General features: G+C 52.1%; 1 protein-coding gene across 1 annotated transcript in view; it reads left to right on the top strand.

The window, feature by feature from the left end:
* Positions 1-24,285, top strand: part of ALK (ALK receptor tyrosine kinase) — a 738,336-nt gene that overhangs the window by 693,674 nt on the left and 20,377 nt on the right. The window contains exons 13-24 of the mRNA XM_070379310.1: positions 438-588; positions 4,859-4,990; positions 5,756-5,900; positions 8,458-8,640; positions 9,849-9,947; positions 10,425-10,577; positions 12,030-12,134; positions 14,101-14,287; positions 14,932-15,022; positions 15,151-15,215; positions 16,629-16,758; positions 23,058-23,155. Coding sequence (XP_070235411.1) covers positions 438-588; positions 4,859-4,990; positions 5,756-5,900; positions 8,458-8,640; positions 9,849-9,947; positions 10,425-10,577; positions 12,030-12,134; positions 14,101-14,287; positions 14,932-15,022; positions 15,151-15,215; positions 16,629-16,758; positions 23,058-23,155 — 1,539 coding nt within the window. The remainder of the gene's footprint in view (positions 1-437; positions 589-4,858; positions 4,991-5,755; positions 5,901-8,457; positions 8,641-9,848; positions 9,948-10,424; positions 10,578-12,029; positions 12,135-14,100; positions 14,288-14,931; positions 15,023-15,150; positions 15,216-16,628; positions 16,759-23,057; positions 23,156-24,285) is intronic.

Here is a 24,285-nt window from a genome sequence, read left to right as displayed (position 1 = left end):
GATGAAGAACAGGAAAGCTGCTTGTCTAAGGTGGACCACATGAGTCCTTTGATCTTCGACAGGGAGAGAAATCCATAATAGGAAACCCCAGGTATCTGGGACACCGTCACTGCAACACCCCACCTTAATGCAGACTCTCCCTGTCTTGTCTTCTCTGTCTCCCTCTTCCTCCTCCCTCTCCTTCTCTTGTACCCCTTACTAGTTCTTTATCCTCCTAGCTCTGTGAATGAGGCGATTTCCTGTCCCTCTCTGAACTTGACAGCCCTCTCCTGACAGTAGACAGAGGACCCTCCTTGCTGACCTCGTGGGCTGATGCAGGGGCCAGCCCTCCAGCGCGAGGGCAGTGTGCTTGGCCTGCTGGGAGCTGTGGGGTGGGCAAGAAGGGAGTCAGTCCTCACACCCCATGGCAGGAGCCCATGCGCTCTGTCCTGTTGCAGCATCTCCGGCTATGGGGCAGCTGGCGGGAAAGGTGGGAAGAACACCATGATGCGGTCCCACGGCGTGTCTGTGCTGGGCATCTTCAACCTGGAGAAGGACGACACGTTGTACATCCTGGTCGGGCAGCAAGGGGAAGACGCCTGCCCCAGCGTAAGTACCCAGAGTGGGAGTTTCTCCTCCACCTTCCCCAGGACCCAGGCAGGTCCCTCAGGGACACCAACGCCAGACACACCCCATCAGGGAGCTCTTGTTCAAAAACGGCAGGACTCACCCCTTGTTCTGCCTGCAAATGCTCCTCCCTTTCCAGTGCCTAAGAAAGTGGGTGGTGTGGCTTTGGGCGCTGCAAATCCGTATGAGGATGGAGGCTGAGGCATGGGTTTCATGAGCAGTCCTTAAAACTGAAGTCCTGAGTTCTGCTGAAACGGGCAAACGGTTGTTTCTCTCAGCACAAGTGTGAGTCAAAGCCCCCTTTCTAAGCTTTCTTGCAAGGGCATAGTTTTTTTTAGCCGTATCATTATAAACAGGAAAATGCCAGACCAAACATGTCTTATTCAGCTCGAAATCACAGACTCATAGCCAATATATGTATATAAAACCACAGAAAAAGTTCTGAAGGACACAGACAATGGTGGTTGCTTCTGGAGCGGGGACTAGAGTTGAGGATACTTTGTCCATAATGTCTGATATTGTTAGAAAAAGAATGCATTCACATATTATTTGTGTGATTAATTTTTTTAAGTTTTCTTAAGCATAGAATCAGAGCTGGAATATCATGTAATCCACTTCCCCCAACCCCATTTCACAGATGAGAAAGTGGAGACCACGGAGGTGAAAGGACTTGTCCAGAGTCACTCATAATGCTCACAGAGACTCTGCCTCCTGTTTCTGATGCCCCGAATGTGCTGGGGTTTCAGTTTTTACCCCCTTTCTCCCTTTTCCTCTTATAGCACACCACCCTAGACTAGCTAGGGTGTCATCCTCTCCAGCCCGAAACAGCCCTTCCTTCTGGTTCCTGATCCCACTGGGGTGTCCACACTGAGCGCTCCAAGGGCAGCACTTAAGAAAGCCAGGGGGAGACAGTGAGAACTAACAAAGCTGCAGCCATGCCTCTGGCCTGTGCTGGGGGCGGCAAGACGCAGCAGTGCTGGCTATTCCACATGGGAACTCAGCGCTCCACAGGGCGTCTCCACACTGGGCAGGCCACACCCTCATCTGATGGTGAACTTCTGCACCGGGCGAGGCCGGGGCAGGGATCCAGCTTCTGGGACCAGGACACAGGGCTCCTTCTCCAGAAATTTATTCAAGAGCAGATTTGGAAGACAGAAGTGGTAACAAAGGTGATGAGTTCAATTCCACAGAATAACCTCAGGGTTCCTAAGAATCAGGTGTCAGGCTGGGAGCCAGGGGTAAAGTACAGGGTCCCACCCCCAACCCCACACGAAGCAGCAGGAGTAAGCTTCACAGGTGCAGCCTCGTGCCTGAGAAACGCGTGGACCCTTTTATTTAGCAGCTATAATCAAGACTTTCCAACCTGATATAATATATTAAGTCATTAAATTACAAGCTGCTGTAATTTTCACAGGAATTTATTGAGTGCTAATGTAATTCTTTCATCTAAGCAAAAAGATTGCATTCACTTCTGTAAGGGACTTTTATTTGATTGGATCGTAATCAGTTATGTCTTTTCACAAGACTTCATCCTTCTTTTTTAATTCAGTTGTAATCTACTTGTTCCTCTGGATTGCTGCATTTTATCATTTTATTAATCAATCTGAAAGTGTTAGTCACTCAGTCGCATCTGACTCTTTGCGACCCCATGGTCTGTCATGGAATTCTCCAGGCAAGAATACTGAAGAGGTTTGCCATTCCCTTCTCCAGGGGACCTTCCTGATCCAGGGATCGAACCCAGGTCTCCTGCATTACAGGCAGATCCTTCACTGTCTGAGCCACGAGGGAAGCCCCATTAATCAATCTACTTGCTCTTAGACTTTGAGGATATGCCGGGCAAGTTTCAGAGAAGCCAGGGACAGAGGATAGCCTCCTCTTCTGATCGGGTTGGGCATAGCATGGGCTTGGGGAAAGGAATTAGTCTTCCCAGTAGCTCCAGACCTCCGCTCCCCCCAGGGGCCCATTTGAGTAAGGGAGAAAACCTTGTACAAGCACCACCTCAATCTCTGGTCCTCCCAAGGCTGAAAAATGGTGTGTAGAGAGGATCTTCTAGAGAATGAAGTGGACCCTAAGAATTAAACTTCAGGTTTTGGCAATTCTACTGGTGCTGCATGGAGTGGCTCTTCCTGTGTGCCTGGCCAACCAGAGCCTGGAATGGGCTCCAGCTGCTGGAACCCCGCCTCCCATCCCACACACACATTCCTCAGTCCCGATCCTGTGCACAGTAGGTTGTTTAGCAGCATCCCTGGCCTCTACACCCTGTTGAGCAGCATCCCTGGCCAGTATCATCCATCAGAAATTACAATCAAAAATACCCCCAGACATTTCCAAACATCTCCAGGACAGCAAAACCATCGGTCTAAAAGTCAGTTCCCACCACTCCCATCACTCCCGAGGCAAATATTGTGAGGGGTCAGCCCACACTCACCCAGCTCCTAAGTCTTTCAAATGTATTCAGGACCTCGCAGAGGTCAGAAAAAGAAAGCAAATCATGGAAAAGTGATCTCTTCCAAATGCTGCTGTGGGCACAGCAAGCTGCAGACTGAGACTCAAATCAAGGGGTCACCTCACCCAGGGCAGTGAGGCATGGCCATGAGTCTGGGTTCTAGGAAACCAAAAGGCCGTCCTTCGGCCCAGTTGCTTCCTCCGGCGATCTCCAGCCATCTGCAAGTTCTGCTCAGAAGAAGAGGGCCTCCCCAAGGGGTGGGGGCCCCCACTGCTGCCGGACAAAGGACAGGAGGAAAAGGAGCAGGGCGGAGGGACAGACCTTCTTTAGCACCCTGGGCAGCTCCCCAATTTATGGAGGAGGCAGATCCAGCAGATGGGCCAGCAAATCTCCAGTCAGGAAGCTAGACTGGACCCTGAACTCTGCTCTGCTCAGCCCAGCTGGCAGCACACATTTCCATCCCCTGTCCCTGGCTCTGCCCACAGGGAATGCCCCCAGCATCTCAGGGCCTCCCCCTGGTGGCAGTTAGCAGGGTTTCCTTCCAGCAGACTCCATGCCACTCTGCCCCCACCCCAGCCCTGACCAGCACTGCGTGTACATAGGAGAAATGTCAGCTGTCTAGAATAGCAATTCACAGCCTTCCAAGCACACTAAATCCACTCTAGAAAATATCAAATTATTTCCATCATTAAATCCAAAATGCCATAAAACAAATTGCATCTCAGCTGTTTATCTGGAAATTTCTCTAGTACTCATTCCTGGCACCCCTGAGTGCTTTAGCGTAAGGAGTGGCTCGAGATGAATTGCCATGTCCACTGGCTGGTTACCCAGCCACATTTGATGAAAATTTGATGTTTTATTGGCCTTTTTTCTATTAAGTGAAAGAAAATTCGTTTTCCTCTGAGGTCAGACCAATGTGTGGTGAGTTCATCTCAGCTGATGTGACCTACAAGCATAGTAGCTCTTCTTGAAACCCCACCCTCTTTGTTCAGGGATTCCAGGATTCTGGGTCACAGGCATTTCCAGCATGTCCCCAGAGACTCCCAGATGCCTAGGTCTGCATCAGGTGGAATAAAATCCAAGTTTGGCTACCCACTGTTTTTTTTTTTTTTTTTCTCTTTACATGATGCTTCAAACTGCAACTTCTCAAAAAACCTCAATGGCTTCTCACTGCTTAGAGAATGAAGTCCAGCTCCTTCTCTGTATTTGAGGCTTCTGGCCATGATCTGACTGTTTGGTTTAGCCTCCTCTACCCACTCCCATTTGGACTCCCTCCAGCCCTGTCTTACCTCATGGGGCCTTTGTCATCCCCTCTTCAGAATTCACAGGGTCCTAACAAGTCGTCCTGGACCACCTCTCTGTCCTAAGATGGATTTTTCTGAGCTGAAGAAACTCCTTACACGTTTCCCCCAAATACCCCCACTTAGCGCCTTCCCTCTGAGTTCCTGCTGATCTCCTCCCCTGCAATGTCATAACTTTCTCCCATTCTCAGTGTTTAAAAAGCTCTACATCCTGCAAGGCCCAACTGAATGCCACCTCCCCCAGGCAGTCCTCCATGCTCAGCAGTCCAGCAACAAAGCTTCACTCTCCCTCCTCAACTTCCCGTGCATTTTCTGTCTAAGAGGTCCCTGTAGTCCTTCTCCAATATTTCCCAGAGTGACAGTTATCCATGTGTATTTTTTGTCTCCTCAACTCGACCATAAGCTATCTGAGAGATGGTCAGACCCTATGTTTTAGTATAGAAGGTCTGTCTGCTGGGAGGCGGAGGACCCTGGGCACAAACCTGAGGTATTTTTGTTTCTCCAGACAAACCGATTAATCCAGAAAGTCTGCATTGGAGAAAACAACGTGATAGAAGAAGAAATCCGCGTGAACAAAAGCGTGCACGAGTGGGCAGGAGGGGGCGGAGGAGGGGGAGGAGCCACCTACGTGTTTAAGGTGAGGTCTGTGCGCCATTTCCCAGGGCAGGTGCCTTCTCTGCATCCTGGCTTTGAATCCTCAGGACAAACCAAGGAACCACACACCTTGGGTGCTCTTAGCTCCATTTAAAGTTGAGGAAGCGGAGACCCATAGGGATATAAGCTTCCCTGTCTGTCCAGGAAAGGGCAGGCCCTTCTCATGCTGATGTCCCAGCCCGATTTCACTAGGCAGGCCTTCATCATCCTGCTTCAGAGCCCCAGAGGGTCCCACTGTGCCCTCTTGTGTCCTCAGTTGGACTTTTCTGATATCATCAAAGATAGACAAAGATTTCCTGTTGGGTCCTCCTGCAGGGCCAGCGGTGCTGAGGGCTTAATCTTGAAGTTGTGTGGTCAAAGCAGAGAGCCCTGCATGCAGAGGAAGGAGAGAAAAGAGACCTGCCCTGAGCACCAGCTCCCAGATCCCTGAGGCTCGAGAAGCGCTTCAGGAAAGGGGCGGTATAAACAGCCCCAAAGAATGATCCTCGCCTCCCAGTGTTCATAGACATTTATATCTCCTGATGCTTTTGCTTCATTTACGAACTTGGACTGATACAGGAGCTGGGGGTTGAAGGGGACAGAAGAGCTCATGGGCTCTTGTAACATGAGATGGGAGCCCTCGGACCACCGAGATGTCACCCACTACCCAGCAGACACTCAGACATGTTTAAGCATTTAAATGGCTCAGGGGTCTCCAATGTGGGAGCCCTGCTCAGCTTCTCAATCTCTGAATGTCTCTCCCCGGCAGATGAAGGATGGCGTGCCGGTGCCTCTGATCATTGCAGCCGGCGGTGGTGGCAGGGCCTATGGGGCCAAGACAGACACGTTCCACCCAGAGAGACTGGAGAATAACTCCTCAGTCCTAGGGCTGAACGGCAATTCTGGAGCTGCAGGTAAATCTCTGCAAGCCCAGCCTCTCCCAGAATGGTCCCCGAGGACTGTGTGAGCGTCACCTTGGCTGGGCACCATCACACACCTGTGGGCACTTTAGCTGTGGGCCCTTGAGATGCTGGGAGCTCTGGATATTGGTACTGGGATCAAAAGAGGAAAGACAGGTCATACCTTGGGAATCCAGAGGCCGTCTTGCTGGTGTGGGGTTTGGACTTGCAGAAGGTCATTGACAAAATGAGACAGGAGGCAGCGTTCTGACTGCCAACCCAACCCTCCCTGGGATTTATCAAATGCAACTAGATATGAGCAGATGGAAGAGATCTGAGTGGGGTCAGCCTCCCAGGTCCCTGTGGTTTGTTTGTACTTCCAGGCCTTGGGCTGCCAGCTCACACACTCCTCACATGGAAAGAAAATCTCTGTCCATGGTAGGGCTGTCTGCCTCCTTAGTGAGAGCCAGTCACACAGAGATGGGGACAGGCTCTGAAGGAGATGTGAATTCCCTAATTCCTCTGAAGTCAACCATTCATCTTTGAGTGTTCTTTTCTCCACACTCAGACCGAGGGAGGATTTTTGAAGGCATTTAGAGATTTGAGCTTAATTAAAATAAATACTCAAACTTTCTCTTCAACTGAGAGATGGCTAGAGAAAGAGGAAGGAGAAACAGTCATTGTGTCCACAGCGAGGAATTACCCCAGTGATATTTACAGCGCCCCTTATGTCAGTCAGCATTTAATAAATTACGAAACATTTCCACATCTATCATGCATGTTCTTTTCAAAACAGTCCTGTAGGGTTTTCCAGACATATTATTTTCATTTTACAGAAGTGTCAAGAAGCTCATTGAAAGTTGTAGGGGTTTTTTTTCCCTCAGGATGACCAAACAGTTTCATACTTAATCCATTTTTTAAAACGCTGTTGTTGATGTGTTTTTACTTTCACGCCCATTGTTTTCTTTTCCACACATTTGCTTGAAGGCTGGGATGTGCAGGATGCAAGGGTAGGGTGCTGGGGGGCAGACTTGGTTTCAGGCTCATCTCATCCTAATTTATTAAGTTCATGGCCCCACGTAGCCAGCAGAGCCCGATTCCCGCTAGTGAAGCTGAGGGGGCCTTCCCTCCACCACGTGACATAGACAAGAGCCTCGACAGGCCCACACCCACTCTCCGGCTGGCAGAGGGAGGCCAGATTCTTGAAGTCCTGCTGCTTCCAGAACTGGCAGATGGTCCCCATGACTTGCCCAGGGCTCTGGTTATCCCTGTTCTATACCCAAGCTTATTCGTGACCTTGACCTCATTTCCTGAAACCTGTCTCCCTCTTGCTCGCACCAGAGTCAGCCCTGTCTGCAGCTTCCCCCCACCTACACGTTCCTCTGCTGCCCCCTCTGGGTCCAGAAGAACCTTGGCCAGGAGTTCTCCCGAAGAACTGAGCCGTGTCCAGGCAGATTAACCCTTACGGTCCCAGCAGACGCAGGCACTGTTATTTCTCTAGGTTCCCGCCTCGACCTTCTGCTGGAGCAGAAAGGGTTTTGGAGTCTCTGGGAGTAAACTGCCTCATGAAATGTCATATGAAACAATAGGGGGAGACAAAGTGGGGATCCTGGAGTTTCAAGGGTCTCTGGAGAGATGTATTACGGTCTGCCTGTGGCCTTAAGATAAAGTTGCAATCAAGCTAGCTCTGTACAGACCCTTTGCAAGAGTTCAGAGCAGGCCCAGGCGTAGGGAAGCACAGCTCCAGCTGCTGCCCCTGTAGCCAGAGCATCACCGCCTCTGACTCCAGCCCTCTTTGATCTTGACCTTAGAGCAACTTAGACGCCGCTGGCAAGACCCTGCCTGGGCTTTGGGGTGTGAGGCCTTCTGCATGAGTGTGTGTCTCACAGATGTCCAATGATCCCTCCACTTGGTGGCTTATAAAACATCTCACACACTCCCCTTCTCCTTTGATCCTAACGTCCACCCCATAAGGCGAGTCTCGTTATCTCCAAGTTACAGGTGAGGAAACCAAGGCTCAGCCTAGGGAAGCTCTTGCCTAGTAAACAATTATAGCCCTTTGGGTTATCTGGTGCCTAATCCAGGATTGCTGCTAGGAATTTCACTGCTGTGACCTTGGTGGGGTGTTGACAGTTGGTCCTTGTTCTTGTTGGGATGAGAAGTAGTTAACCACATGAAGGCCAGGAGCTTCAGGAGTTGGCAGGCCCAGAGGGAAGGCAGAGGAACAGATTTAGTCATCTTGCCGCCTGTCCCCCCCACCACCGCCGTCCCTTAATGAGCACAGTTTGGGGTTTTGAGCCAGAGGCCTGACAGGAAGCAGGGGTACACGGCCCGCTTCCATCTGGACATGCACAGCTGTGGCCAGAGCAGGTCTCCCTCCAGCAAAGGGCAGATGCCTGGTTTTCTAGCCGTGGACTCTGAAGCCCCAGGCCCCACTGAAGACAAACCCCCTGGGCGCTGCATAGGGACAAGCACCCCTGGAAGACAGAAGTCCTGCATTCTTTTCCAGACCCAGGAGCCGCCCGAACCAGCCGGAATCCTTACTTAGGTGTTTCTCTGTCTCTGCCTACAGGTGGTGGAGGTGGCTGGAGTGATAACACTTCCTTGCTCTGGTCTGGAAAATCTTTACTGGAAGGTGCCACCGGAGGACATTCCTGCCCCCAGGCCATGAAGAAGTGGGGGTGGGAGACAAGAGGGGGTTTCGGAGGGGGTGGAGGGGGGTGCTCCTCCGGTGGAGGAGGCGGAGGATATATAGGTAAAGATGATTCGTGTTCAAGGTGTCACTCCCTCCCCTCTTAGTCCTAGGCACCTCCCTCCCCTGTCCTCTCCCCAGCCCTCGCCTGCCCGCCCCTGGCCCGCCCCACGTGTGGACTGTGATGTGACCATGCACGCCTTCCTCCCAGCCTGCCAAACGAGCCAGAGGTAGGGTGTTGGCTCCCGAGCCAGCATCCTGCCTCAAGGTTTTGGCAGGACAGCATCAAGATCCCATTGACTCTTGATCTCCCCAAAGCTGATGATAAAGGGGCCTTGGCTTCCCAGGCTCCTCTCTGAGCCACCCCCAAGGACGCATGAGAACCCTGGAGGCCAGACTCCTCCCTTTGGATGGCCTGGCCACAGTCCTTGCCAAGCAAGCTCCCCGAGGGCCTGTTTTGCAGCTTCTGGCCTCAGGGACTCCCTACTTTCCCTTCCCTACCCCAGCCCACCAGCTTCCAGAAGGGGCACCATTCCCCATACTGATGGGGGCTACTCCTGAGAGCAGCCATGGGCAATCCCAGCCCAGCCCTTCAGCACGCAGCTGGCCCCTGGCCCTGGCTCTCCTCTGGGCTTTGGAGCAGAGCAGAAGAGCCTTCTGAAGCTGAGAGGCTGGGAGATGATGGCTCCAGCGCCCCCCAGATTAGGAAACGATGCATGCACGCGCTGTGATGTACTGTCTGTGTTTCGCTTTAAGGCTGTGTGTAAGATGTTTGTGTTAACCAGATGCTCTTCTTTTCCAAGCCCTGGGTGGGTGGGAGGAGCCCAAGGCGGGGAGCCCAAAGATAACCCAAGCCCCGCTGAAAGGAGGGACAGGAGCCTAAAGGCACAGGGGCCCATCCCCCTGCCCCAACCCTCACTGGATGGGACAGGAGCACCACCCCCCAGGCAGTCCTGGAAGAGGGGCAAAGGGGCCAACCCAGCCTGGGGAGACTAGAACTTTTCTGACTCTTGATCACATGGACTGCTTCCTGGGAGAGCCCAGCAGAGCAGCAGAGGAGACTGTGGCCCTGGAGGAGACAGTGGCCCACGCACCCAGAAGCTACAGAACCGAGCCCCAACTGCATCCTGTGTGCCATGAGCTCCCTTCCCTCCCACCGTCCCGCCCTCAAGGCCCCTCCCTGACCCTGCTGCTCACCCCGCTGATGTGCACGTGTATCCAGACTTAGGCACCCACCTCTCTGCGTTAAACTCTTCTCTGGTTTGCCACAGGTGGCAATGCAGCCTCAAACAATGACCCCGAGATGGACGGGGAGGACGGGGTTTCCTTCATCAACCCACTGGGCATCCTGTACACCCCGGCTTTAAAAGGTACACCCTCTGCCAAGTAGCAGAGCCCGCTTCCCTGGGCCAGTGCTCCCTCCCTCTCAGCTGAAACCCCAGGGCTACTCAATGAGTCCAGGACACACAGGTGTGATCGTGGGTCCCTTGCAGGCAAGTCTTCCTAGTGGTCGCCTCGCCAAGTTTTCTGGAAATCAGGATGCGTGATCTGATACGTTGACAAAAGAAGACTGACTCCAGGCAGGTCAGCCCTAGGTAAATGCAACAGTAATGGGCCCTGTGCCTGTGGCAGCCAATCTAAGGGTCCTTCATGTGGACCCTCCCGCCTGCCTACAGGTCCTCTGAGTTTTGCTCACCAGATGCATCAGGGGCTTGCCTGCACAGGCGGTGCTTCCAGTGGCAGTGGGATGTAGGAACAGGGACCGGCAGCTGGAGATGAAGCGCAGAGCCCGGGGTGGGGTGCAGGGTGGCCTCCGCCTGAGGCTGACCCTTCCTCCTTGTCGCCAGTGATGGAGGGCCACGGGGAAGTGAACATTAAGCATTACCTAAACTGCAGCCACTGCGAGGTAGACGAGTGCCACATGGACCCCGAGAGCCACAAGATCATCTGCTTCTGCGACCACGGGACCGTGCTGGCTGAGGATGGCGTCTCCTGCATTGGTAAGGGGCTGGGCGGTGGGCGGGCACAGAGCTTGAGCCACAGCTAGTTTCCATGGTTCTGGGACACCTCAGATGCAGCTTTGTAAACTTCCTGACACTGTGTCTGCCCCCAGCATGGGTGCTCAGATGACAGGCAAAGGGACCTGTGTGCGAAAGGTGGGTCATGGCTTGGGAAGGAGTCATAAGTCACCTGGTCCCACCACTAGCCCAGGATGCGACCCCCACATCCCCACCAAGGGGCCAGCTCATCTCCACCAGACACCCCAGCACCAAGGACCTCAGTACTCCTAAGACACAGGGTCTCCCATTGGGGAGTTACAGAGCCAGACCCATTCTCCTCCCGACTTCCACCCCTCGGCTCCCTGCTTGTAGTGGCCCTTTGAACACGGCGTCTGAAGAGCATGCTGCCTTATTCCTCCTCAAGTCTCCTCCAGATTAAATAGCCCGTTTATTTCCATCCAGTCTATGGGACACGAGTCTATGTCTCTTTCCCATCCTGTTGTTGCAGTTGTCCACATCCCTTTTGAAATGCCGTGTCCGGGACCAGGCTCAGTGCCTGGTGTGGTCAGTACCATCATGCACCCAGCTCTCCCTCCCACGCTCTGGCCCAGTGCTCTCGTGGATAAAGCATCAATTCGGCCTCCAGAGTCTGACAGGCACACTCTATCTTTGGGTCATACTGAGTTTGTAGTCACCTAAGGCACCTGAGGGCTGCCCTGGTGGCTCAGAGGGTAAAGCGTCTGCCTGCAATGTGGGAGACCCAGGTTCGATTCCTGGATCGGGAAGATCCCCTGGAGAAGGAAATGGCAACCCAATCCAATATTCTTGCCTGGAGAATCCCATGGATGGAGGAGCCTAGTAGGCTATAGTCCATGGGATTGCAAAGAGTCAGCACGACTGAGCGACTTCACTCACTCACTAAGGTACCTGAAGGGCTTCCCAGGTGGTGCTAGTTGTAAAGAACCCACCTGCCATTGCAGGAGACATAAGAGATGTGGGTTCGATCTCTGGGTCAGGAAGATTCCCTGGAGGAGTGCATGGCAACCCTCTCCAGAATTCTTGCCTGGAGAATTCTGTGGACGGAGGAGCCTGGTGGGCTACAGTCCATAGGGTCACACAGAGTCAGACACGACTAAAGCGACTTCACACGCACACACAAGGCACCTGAATCACTTCTACAGCCCCTATTGGCTCACTTTCCATCCTCATTCTGTCATGCGCAATTGATGTTTCAGATCAGTGTCAAGATTGTGGTATTTATCCCTGTTACATAGTGCCTCTCCACAAAAGCTGTTAAAAGTTGTAAAACCAGGATGAAACTGCTTCACGCCCTCATCCTCCGAGAAGGCTGGCAGTCCGTAGGTCCAGGGCTGGGAAGGGTCTTTCTGATGTGGGGGCAGCTCAGAGGAGAATCAATGTGGTCATCCATGCCCTGTGGGGACTGTCTTCCAGTGTCGCCCACCCCGGAGCCCCACCTGCCACTCTCGCTGATTCTGTCCGTCGTGACCTCTGCCCTTGTAGCCGCCCTCGTCCTGGCTTTCTCTGGCATCATGATCGGTGAGTGTCCCAGAGCCCCAGCACTTCCAGAGCAGGGCAGGGAAGGAAGATCTGGCAGAATAGAGTGGCATCTCAGGCTGTGCCATCTCAGGCTGAAGGGTCATTCTGGGAGGTGGTAATGAAGACAGCCCAAGCCAAAGCAGAAGCCCCTCTCCTGCCTCCAGCACATTCCTGGCTCCTAGGAGCCCTGATTCTGAACCTCAGCCCTGTGTAGAGCCTGCTGGCTGCTCAAGGAGGGGTCTTCAGAAGAGAACACCATGGCTAAAGCTTACCACCGCCCCCACTCCCCAGCCTCCTCCAGACCTCAGTTTAGCTCTCATCAGACATGGGCTTCAGCGGACTCTTCTAGTCTGGTTCATACCTCCAGTCCACACTTCCCTTCTCCACAGAGAATGCAGAGCTGGTTTCTCAGTGTTTCCCATTAGGCCTGTGAGCCAAGGGGCACTGATCTGCACATCACAGAGCACCCAGCCAGGCTCTTTCTGCTGGAAATGCCTGGGGTAGGTGGGCAGAAAGTTGAGGGGAGGCAGAAGGAAAGGAAAGGAAAGGCTCCAGGCAGCACTTTGAGGCCAGCCCCATGGGGCCGGGGGAGTCTGGGGGTGGACAGGGATTCCCTGTTCTCAGTGGACCTTTGTGATTCCCATGACACCATCCTGCAAAGAGCAGGATGACAAGAGCTACGTTGCTGCACACTCACCACACGCTGAGTGAGTTACACATTTTAGTTCATAAACCCTCAAAGAACCCTGTGATCACAGTTGGCATGTTTCATAGAGGAGGAACTGAGTGCACAGAAGTTGACTTACTTGCCCTGGCCCGTAAGAGGTGGGGATGAGCTTTAAAAGCAGAATCCACCCTGTGAATCACCTCCCATGCAGTTTGCCTTATATACAGAATGTTCTCACATATAGTAATAACAGTGATAGTGGTCACTTGTATTGGGGAGCTCTTTAGAACTTTCCAAAACCATTTCTTTTGACTGCATTACTCGGCATGTGGGATCTAAGTTCCCTGACTGGAGATTGAACTCAGGCCCAGCAGTGAGACCGCTGAGTCCCAACCACTGGACAGCCAGGGAATTCCCTCTGAAACTATTCTGTTTTGGTGAATTCATTTCATTATCACAATCCCAGGGGATGGGGAGTGGAGGTTTAGGAGACAGGGCAGGCGTTACTGTCCCTGCTTACAGAGAAAGAGACTGAGATCCAAAGAGGTCACATGTCACTTGTCAGTGTCACAGCTTGTAAGTATCAAAGGCAGAATTAGAACTCAGGTCCTCGGGCACCAGCTTAGAGCCACTTTAGAGACCTTCCACTCTGCAGTTGTATCCAGCTATGTGGCTTGGTGGTTCTTCATCTGTAGGAAACACAGGTGACCAAGAGCCCCAGCTGTACTCTCAAGTCTATTGCCACATTTGCCTCATGTAGCACCTGGGCAGAGCAGAGCTACCAAGGCAAGCCCTCTCCTGGAGGGGTGGGACTCCTCTGATGGCCCACTTTGACTCCAGAACTTCCCAACAGCCTTGCTGGAACCTTTTTAGACTGAATGGCCATCTAGGGTCTTTGCTCAACCTTCCCTCACCCTGTCCTCCACATGGAGTCAAAACAGTCTAGTAGCTTCCCAGCCTTCCTGGATTCCCCCTGGATCATCTCTCATAGACATTTCCCCAAATGAAATCCTTGCACTTCTAATTCTGTCCTGGGTCTGCTTCTCAGAGGACCCAAGCTAATGTGCCTCTGCCCCTGCATGATACAATAAATCTTTTCATTCATATGATTTTAAGCTTTAATTTGCTTTAATCCTTCAATGAAAAGTATAATTTCACATCTATAATCATTTTGTTAGTATGACTAAGAGTGATGGAAAAAGATTTAGACCCCAGCGGAGGAGCTAGAGATTCAGGAAGGCTACCTGGAGGAGGTGGCCTGGCCCAGGCCACCTTGTATGGACCGCCATCTGTCTGCAGTGTACCGCCGGAAGCACCAGGAGCTGCAAGCCATGCAGATGGAGCTGCAGAGCCCGGAGTACAAGCTGAGCAAGCTCCGCACCTCCACCATCATGACCGACTACAATCCCAACTACTGTTTTGCTGGCAAGACCTCCTCCATCAGTGACCTGAAGGAGGTGCCACGGAAAAACATCACCCTCATCCGGTGAGTGCTGTCTGCTAGGGCAGTGGAAGGTGGGGGAGGCAGAGAAGGGAGAGCTCTAGGTGGCCGGATGTCATCCCTGGACCACAGATTCCTCCGACAACAAGAGGCCAGCAGAGCCACCCCTCAGAGCACCCCCAGCCCTCCAGGGGGGGAGAAGGTTTAATGTCCAGGGCCATTTGGGGGTCTAATTATTTAGTTATCTAACTTATGGGGTTGGAACAATGACAGGAGGACTAGATGGGAGAAATGGGGTGCTCCTCAAAACCACCCAAATGCCCCTCCCCAAGCATTGCTCCCTTCCCCCTCCCAGCTCCCAGAGAACCCTTTGCACATGTCTGTCATTCACTGAGCACTCCCCAGGAGGTGTCTGCCAGCCATCTGTCCTCTCCCACCAGATCCATGTCTTGGTCACCTCTAGGACCCGGGCAAATATTAGAGACTCAGTAAGTGTTCACGGAAGGAATATCAGCCAACGTCATGAAGCCTGGCTTGGATCCTTTCTTGCCCATAGAGCAATAGAGGCTGGGGATTGCGGAGCAAAGCCACATTGAGGACTTTACTCCCGAGGGTGTGCGTGACTCCCTGCCTCCTGTGAGTGGCCTCTAAGTGTGCCCCTGCCTCATCACACCTTCTCCTCTGCACAGGGGTCTGGGCCACGGCGCATTTGGGGAGGTGTATGAAGGTCAGGTGTCTGGAATGCCCAATGACCCCAGCCCCCTGCAAGTGGCTGTAAAGGTAAGAGGGGGCTTCCTCATTGGCCTGACCTTGGCTGGGGTCTCTGTAAGCACGGCCCTTTGCCGACAGCCTCTGACCTCTGTGGCTCACAGCCTTCTCCTCCTTCCCACCCTCCCTTCTGTGCCCAGACGCTGCCGGAGGTGTGCTCTGAACAGGACGAACTGGATTTCCTCATGGAAGCCCTGATCATCAGGTAATGGCCCAAGCCTGTGAGGGACACAAGACACTTCTAACAGGCACATCTCCAAGGGAAACAGGGTTGTCCTGCAGGGCATCCCTCCTCTCTAACTGGAGACCTCCCCGCCCCCCGAAGTCCTTAGCACATCTTACCAGAGTGGACCAGCCCCCATCTGGTTTTCTCGGGAAAAGAATCTTGTAGCCCCAGTCAATGTCACTTGGCCTTCTACCAGCACCCCTGTGTCACCCACTGGTTCTTTTCCCCTTTTCTTAAGAAACAGAGCATGCTGGTTGTTAACAGTGGAAAATACAATCTTCCTCCAGGTAACTCTTCCACCAGGTCCTTCACCCATCCCAGCTCCCAACTCTCAAGTAAAGGAAATGGGCCCCCATGTGATGGAAGGTGCCCACCCTGGTCCACGCAGCTGGCCCGACCCTTCAGCTGGTGGATCTGAGGCCCACCACTGGGAGTGACAGTGTCCAAGGCTCAGACAGCAGAGGTTCGACCTTGAGAGCTGGCCAGGTTCATGGCCTCCTGGTGCACCAGGGAGCCTCAAACATCCTGACAGGCTAGGGAGGCCTTGGCGGAAGCGGCCAAGGGAATGAGGCCAGAGCAGCATGTGTGATGTGCTGTGTCCATAGGAGGACACGTGGTAGCTTCAGCTCCTGCTTAAATGACGTATTTCCTGGTTGCCCATGTAATAGTGATCATTGAATAAAACCTGGAAAGTAGAAGAGTAGATGGAAGGAGACCCGAGTCACTCAGTCTCCCTCTTCTGCAGTTAAGTAAGCAGCACTGTATTTGGGTGCACGGTCACCCATTCCATCAGCTCTGCCCAAACGTGCCCACGTGGAGCTCCCTGGCCTCACTGCCTCATGTGTCCTCATAGGATCATGTTAACAAGAAAACCCGAATCTCAGAGCCCCCGCAAAGAGTCCATGGTGGGATCCAGCGGCCCTCTTCCTTGTTCTCTTCTGCACACAGTCAGCAGGCAGGTCTCAGGCAGGCCCTCGGGAAAGCAGGCCCTCCAGCTTCCACTTGAGGCCTTCCTCCGAGAATCCTGTGAATCCTGGCCAGCAGTCCTGGTGCCAGCCTCCTGGACACCCTTGTCTCCCTGCCCACCTCCATCCCAGCCTTCTTGCTCAGTGCCTATGCACAGCCCTCTCTCCCGCTCCCCAGCCCCCAACTCCAAGCAAGAACACTCCATGCGTGTTGAACCCCCACCAGGCCTGCCCTCTGGTTCTTCCAGCTGCTCAGCAACCGGATTCTCCTCTGCTTAGGCCCAGCCTGGGACCCCTGCTCCCCGTATTTACAGAAAGCTTTTACATAATGTGGCTCTGAAAACATAACTCTGTACCCAGCTTCACCCAGTTAAGATTTTTGCAGACTCAGCTCAGTTAAATTCGGTTACTCCCCTCCGCTCTGCAGCAAATTCAACCACCAGAACATCGTGCGCTGTATTGGTGTGAGTCTGCAAGCCCTGCCCCGATTTATCCTGCTTGAGCTCATGGCGGGAGGAGACCTCAAGTCCTTCCTCCGGGAGACGCGTCCTCGTCCGGTGAGTGAGAAACACCTTTCCCAATGGGGGTTCCGAGGATACAGAGCAGGGGGTGGAAGGAGCCAGGGTGGGCAGCCAGGGCCAGCCCCTGGGCTCTGATCTGGGGGATGGGCAGGAGAGAAGGGACAGAAGGTATCCAACGGCTGAGCCTGGTCCGAGGGAGCTTGCCCAAGCCTTGAGCAATGTCTCCTCTAGCCAGTATCTATTTTTATGACCCGCTGATTGTGGAAAACCAAACTAGGGACAAGCACAGAGGGGGACTTTCACGCCAGCTGTGTCACTCACTCAACCATCTGACTTGGGGCAGGTCACTCTGCTCCACCCCTTGTGAACCCCAGTGTCCTCATCTCAGATGGGGACTTCCTGACCTTGTAGTTTTACAATCAAAATGAAGGGCTGAGGTATTTAGGAAGGTGCTGCATACATGTTATGGTCAAAGGGCTAGAGTTCGTGGGGGTGAAGAAACCTAGGTGGGCCCATGCACACTTCCCCCCAATTGATTATTAGACAACCTGGTTTAGGGCAGCCAACCCCCTCTAACCTGAGGATCTGCGATGTGAACTCTGAGGGTCAGGCTAGAACATCTTGGTCAGAGCTAGTTATAAAACACAGCACACTGGGCGAGCCCAGGGGCCGGCTGTCCATTCCCATCACTGCCAGGGTCTTCAAGAGGTCCTGGGCCCAGGGAACGGGAGCAGAGCAGACCCTCTAAGTTAGGAACTGCCATCTTGAAGTTGCTGCTGAACTGTGAGGACCACAGGGAAGACTTGTACCCTCCCCAATGAGTTAGGACCTGCCATCTTGAAGTTGCTGCTGAACTGTGAGGACCACAGGGAAGACTTGTACCCTCCCCACCCCCAGGAAAGCAGAGAAAGGCCGACAGCCACGCAGCCACAGCAAGACCAGGACTGAACACCCTCCTCACATGGACCCAATATGGTGGTGGAAACCTCAGAAGGTCGCACCTGCTCCAATTCCCACCTTCACTCGGGCTCTTAAGAGCCTCCACACCATTCCTGCAAGCCTCTGGCTGACCATCTAAGAGGAATCCAATCTAACTTCTTGAGAGGATGAGCGTGTGCAACTCAGCACCCCTGGCAGGAGGAAGGGGAGAACGACTAACCCTACCTCATGATAACCCTCGTCTGCAGCACCGTCCTCCTCCTCCCCAGAGTTTTCATGTTTCTCAAAACCACCCTATGAAGTAGACAGTACAGATCCCACTTCATTTTGGAGATGGGAAAACAGGGGCTCAGAGAGGTTATGTGACTTGCCGAGGTTACACAGGAAGTGGAAGAGCTGGGACTAGAACTCAGGCCTTATGGCTCCTCATTCCTTGCTCACTCCAGCCTGCTATGTTATTGATCCCTGTGGTCCCCGTGGGGAAGCCCTGAGGGCCAAGGTGAGGGCAGGTGGTTGAGAGCAAAGGTCGCCAGCTACGCAGGCATCTCTGCCAGGGTCTGGGCACCAGTCTCAGCTTCCCCACCCCTACCCACCAGAGCAGAGCCTTCAGCCTCATGCCCTGAGCATCTCAGCAGTGCTTCCGGCAGATGACATGTGACGTCACTCTCTGGGAGAAGGTCCAGCTCTGGGTTTCCCATTGGACACTCCTGAGGCTTGAGGACAGGAGAGTATTGTGACTTCCTTGTAAAGGGAATCTGAGAACCCATCACTTGGCAAGACCAAGAACCTCTCTCACAGGCAAAGGTATCTCTCTTGATGATGATTTGGATGTTGTCTCAAAGAACAAAGCACTAGCGAGGAAGACAGATCACTGACATCTCCCACCACCTCCCAGCCCAAGTGCCGCCTCAAGGAGGCCTGCAGTGGGAGCCTGCTGCCAGCTTCCAACCTCTGGCTGCAGGTACCACCCCAGGGATGCCCACAGCCAGGGGAAGGTCAACTCTACTTGGGAGAGAGGTGCTTCTAAGGGTCAGGATCCCCCCACCAAATCTTCCTTTTAACCCTTGACCCTGATATTTGTGTGACTCTCCTGGCCAACCATGCTCCCAGGTCTTGGTGGCAGCCCAGGTATCCTCCTTACTCCTTTACACACTCACTTACCTCAGATGAGCTGGTCCTTCCTGAGGTACTTACTGCCCATGATGGGTGATTTGAAATGTCAGATGACAGCCCTCCAGAGTGACCCCATGCAAATGTGTTTGTGGCAGCAATTTCCAGCCGGGGTGGGAGCAGGGTGGGTGGGAGGTTGCTGGGTGTCCCGCATGGATTCTCAGAACCACAAACTCCAACTTAGTGAGTGAGGACCAGGTTGACTGTGAGAAAGGAGCAGGATTTATAGTGGACCGAGGTAGCTAATATCAGTAAATCCTGAAGAAGGAGGGAGGGACTGGCTCATGGACATAGGGGCTGGAGACATACACACCCTGAGGAGGGGGTGGGCAAAGCTGTGCCTCCAAGCTGGAACTCACTGAATTCAAAGGCCTGAGGTCCACCTGGTTCATTTGTTTGAAGCCCCTGCATCTCTCCAGGCTTAATCTGCTGTGTGCAGGCTCCCAGCTGGGTGCTCAGAATCAGACTCACATTCTGTGCTCACTTCCTGCCATCCCTGGGGTTCAGCAGCTCCATAGACATCAGGATGGAAGAATCTCAGAGATGGTCTAAGAGGCTCTGGCTTCAGATAATGCATGGATATGAAGTAATGATAGATACACAGACTCATAGGACAGAATGGGTGCCAGGGCCAACTATGTCTGTCATGGAAATGAAATTCATGGGTACAGAAGGAAACATTGTTCGGTCCCAGGACCCCACCACCTCAAGAAGGAAGGACCCTTTTAATGTCAATATAATTTTGCAGACCCCCCTCTTTATTGAACAAAATTTTATTGAGGATTTAATATATGCCAGATATAGGCTAGTAGCTATCTTTTAGTATCAGTTGATTCAATCCATAATGACAAAGGCCATCAAGGAGTCAGTAATCTCTGTATTAAAGGGGGCGGTCATTGCCCACTATAGCCTCTACACCTGCTTGGGGAATGGTAGTCTGGTAGGTAGTGGCTCAGGAAAAGATGCTCCATATGCATGGCGGCTCCTCGGACGCCAGAGAGCACAGCACGGAGATGAGAACTTCTGATTGCAACTAATGCTTAGGTTTTCATCTTTGGTTTCCATTTTGCTAAATACTAATGTTGCCTCCACAATTCGTTGAGCGCATTTTTGTTGATCATGTCTGCAGCCAGGAATCTGAGGCCAGCACCATTCTCATCACTTTTCAAAATGGGTTTTTGCCACTTTTAATATCTTGTGTCCCCTGTCTTCATTCTTTGCTGCTTCCTTTCATCTTTCCCTCTTACTCTCATAGCCATCAATTTAAAAATGTATCCTTATTCTGTTTTTCACTTGGTGAAACAGTTCTCCCCTGCCCACCCCACCCCCGCCCATGTCCTGTGATCCTTCATCTCTAAATGCAGGAGCTACTTAAGGAAGTATTATTATTATTATTATTAATATTATTCTGTCTTTTATCGGTATATACATTATCCTTTGGAAATAGCACCTCAAGAACTGTGAGCAAAGAGATCATTTCACTTCAGTGGGCCTGTTTTTGCCCCTGTAAAAGTAAGATATTGGTCAAAACAGTGTCCTGATGGGAATGTCAGAACCCTGAGTGGTACACACTCACAGGCATGCTCAAAAGAACTCCATGGTCAAGCCAGTTTCAGAGCCACACAGACTCCCCTCTGATTGATTCTCAATACACACTAGTATGTAGCAAAGACTCTGATAATTCCTCTGATGAAGAAGCCAGGAATTCCCATACCTATTTGATTGAATTCCATCCTACAGCCTGCTTTGGGAGGTACTGGACAAAATCCTCTCTGAGTATTGGACAGAATAAAAATTGCCTGAAGTTGCCAAAGGAAGGGCCATATTCAGTAGCAAATCAAGGAAAAAGAGCCCTGGTTCCAACTCCTTCTCTGCCCAGGCTGGATACAGATGGCACACTGGCTATTCTCTGCACTGCTCGTTTTCAATATCGGTTTGGTCACAGCATCTGCAGACCCCCAACACCACACACACACACACACACACACACAGAGACATGCAGACACACCCCTTGGGTTACAATCTGCTTCTGTGAAGACTGATTATCGGCGCAGTTAATTTGCTCTGAACAGCCATAGACAGGGAGCCCCAATAAATGCAGCCCCTGGGTTAATGCCTGAGAAGATTTAGCCCCTGCAGTGCAGCAGACTTATGGAGCATTTGAGACATCAATGGTCCTTGCGTCCTGAGTGATGGGGGCTAAGACACAAAGAGACTCCATGAGCGCTAGGAATGGTCCTCTTTGGCAGGAACAGAAAGAGTTTTCCTGGAAAGAGAAAAGATAGTCCTAATGCTATAGCAAGATGGATGAATATTTCTCTCAAAAATATATATTACTTTTCTTGTCCCCAGGAAATGGGGACTCTCTCTCCCAGTGCCCAGTACTTCTGACCCTAACAAGGTCCTGGGAGAAGCCAAACACACGAGCCACTTCTCAAGTCCCCACAGCGCCCTCCATGGAGTAACCCCTCCATGAATGCAGAGCCCTCTGTGAAGCGCTCACTCTGTTCCTCTTGCTATGAGTCCTCAGAACAACCAGGGAGGCTGAGAGTGTCACATCACTTTCACACACGAGGACACGGTGGCTTGGACAGAGGGAGCGCCGTCAGCTCTAGGGCACACAGCCGGTAAGGGACCCAGTAGGATGAAACCCAGCTCAGCTCAACCGAGCACTGAAATGTACCCTGTGCACTGTATTTGTGCTCATGTGGGTACCATGCACTGAGTCCACGGGAACTCCAGCCCTTCTCAGACATGCTATCCTAAGAAACTCAATTTTAACTCCTAGAATCCCGCCTCCCCCAATCCAAACCCTTAAAGCCCAGCTCAGGGCAGTTTCAGCTCCACCCTACTAGCTGTGTGACCTGGAGTGAGTCACTGAGCCTCTCTGAGCCCTCAGCCCTCTCATTGTCAATATGGAGGTAACCTTGCTTGCCTACTGACCACACAGGATGTTGCATCAAAGGTCCTGGGACTTGCCCTCTTCCAGGTAAGGGACTACCTGATGGTCCACGGGCAGCAAATGTTCCCCTCCCTGAGTCGTCTCCCCTGGAACTGAAGCAGGCCCCAGACGAACTCCTCGCCACCTCCCCCAGACCCACGCTATTGCTCCAAAGAGTCCCAGGGAGGCCCTGATCTGTGGCGGCCTCTGGAAAACCCTAGTTCAGCTGTGATCAACCAACAAACCCCCTTGTTCACTGAACCTCGGCAGCAAGCTAAGCATCACGCTGGAGACCATGGAAGTGGACGCCAAAGGCCCTGCCTCGGGAGCCTCAAAGTTTCCTTGAGGACGTGGTGGAACAAGCCCAGAGCAGCACAGTGCACGTGAAGCTGCCTGCGGACTTGGGGGGTTAGGAACTGAGAAGACACCAAGAAGGGCACCGCCCTCAGGAAAGACTTCTGGCCACCCCACCAGACGGGGGGAAGGAGAGCCAAGCTGCATCCCGGGAGGGGTCAAGGAGGGGCGGGCAGCCACTTTTGCACAAAAGGGACTTCATGCAGGAAAGCCAGAGATGGCTCTTCAGCTGCCCAGTATTTTCTGGAAGGTTTGCTTTTTCAGTCCACTTCAGATCTAGGTCTTCTTGAAGAAAGTTAATTTTTTAAAATATTTTTAAGCATTTAAATAGAGCATTTTACTTTATTTTTTTTAATTTAATTTTTAAACTTTACATAATTGTATTAGTTTTGCCAAATATCAAAATGAATCCACCACAGGTATACATGTGTTCCCCATCCTGAACCCTCCTCCCTCCTCCCTCCCCATACCATCCCTCTGGGTCGTCCCAGTGCACTAGCCCCAAGCATCCAGTATCGTGCATCGAACCTGAAATAGAGCATTTTAAAGCAACACTACCCTGCCTTGATTTCCTCACAGGCCTGTTTGTACGTTTAGGGTATTCAAATGTTTATGAAGATAGTGGCGGAAGAATGGGCAGAAAAAAACACGAAGGGGCAGGACGTCTGTGATGTGGGTTCCAGCCCCGCTCACCTGGCAGCTGTGACTTTGTAAACGCTGCGCCCGCACAGAGGTGGAGTCATTGTTCTGGGCTAAGGCCCAGGCATGTGCATTTGTATAAATCTACCGGTGATCGCGAATGTGCAGCCAGGGCCAAGACCCCAGGGTGACCAGCCTGCCTTTGACCTCCTGGTGAACACGGGAGCCTAGCGTTTCAGACCTTCTCTCCCCTGAGAGCTCCTCACCAGCCGGTCACTACTGTCTCCTACAGAACCAGCCCTCCTCCCTGGTCATGCTGGATCTCCTGCACGTGGCTCGGGACATTGCCTGCGGCTGTCAGTATCTAGAGGAGAATCACTTCATCCACCGGTGAGTCTAAGTGACCTTGCTCTGCCCTCACCTTCCAGATGCTCCCCTACGTGTCCCTAGGGCTTTGTTTGGCCCATATGTAAAGTGGGATCATGTGTAGTGCTGTGCTTAGTCACTCAGTCGTGTCTGACTCTGCAACCCCATGCACTATAGCCCGCCAGGCTCCTCTGTCCATGGGGATTCTCCAGGCAACAATACTAGTGTGGGTTGTCATATCCTCCTTCAGGGGATCTTCCCGACCGAGGAATCAAACCCAGGTCTCCCATGTTACAGGTGGATTCTTTACCAACTGAGCCACCAGGGAAGCAAAGTGGGATCATAAAACGTCTATATCAGCGCTGGAGACCCGGATGAGCTCTGTCTGACCTCCTGCAGGGACCCCCGCCTGTGTCAAGCCCTAGGTCATGTTAATGTTTCCATATCTAGAACACTGAGCTTCCTAGGTGGCTCAATGGTAAAGAATCTGCCTGTCAAAGCATCCAGGGTTCAATTCCTGGGTAGGGAAGATCTCCTGGAGAAGAAAATGGCAACGCACTCCAGTATTCTTGCCTGGAGAATCCCCACGGACAGAGGAGCCTGGAGGGCTACAGTCCATGGATCACAAATAGTCAGGCACATCTGAGTGACCAAGCATGCCATATCATCTAAAAAATTGGGCTCCTTAAGGGAAGTTTAAGGAGTTTGTATTTTCGGATCTCTGGCTATGGATAAATCAAAGGCAACAACCCTATTTTATTCATCTTCATATCCCCAGCATATAGTGGCACACAATAAATGTTTATTGGATAAATTATTTTTTTCTAAAATACTCAGAAATGAAGAATGAGAATTATTTTCTTTACCTCTGTACTTCATTTCCTCTACTCTATATGACCCTTGGGTTTAAATGGTGTTTGCACTGGTACATCAAGTCCATGTGTAACGCTATAGACATGAGAGATGACACATATTTCTTTCCACGTGGCTATCCATGGCTTTCTCAACAGACAGCTTGATTCTGAAACTTGAAAAGTCAAATAGATTGTTAGACTCTTTGCAAAGCTTTTCTTAATGATTTGTTTCTCATTTAGTAAATAATAACCCGGTGAACTAATAAACATTCATGAACCCATCAAGGAGTATAAGACATG

The sequence above is a fragment of the Bos mutus genome, chromosome 11, assembly GCF_027580195.1.
Source record: "Bos mutus isolate GX-2022 chromosome 11, NWIPB_WYAK_1.1, whole genome shotgun sequence".
NCBI classification, from domain to species: domain Eukaryota; kingdom Metazoa; phylum Chordata; class Mammalia; order Artiodactyla; family Bovidae; genus Bos; species Bos mutus.
Note: the sequence above shows the minus strand (reverse complement) of the source record. Positions and strands in the feature narration are given on the sequence as shown.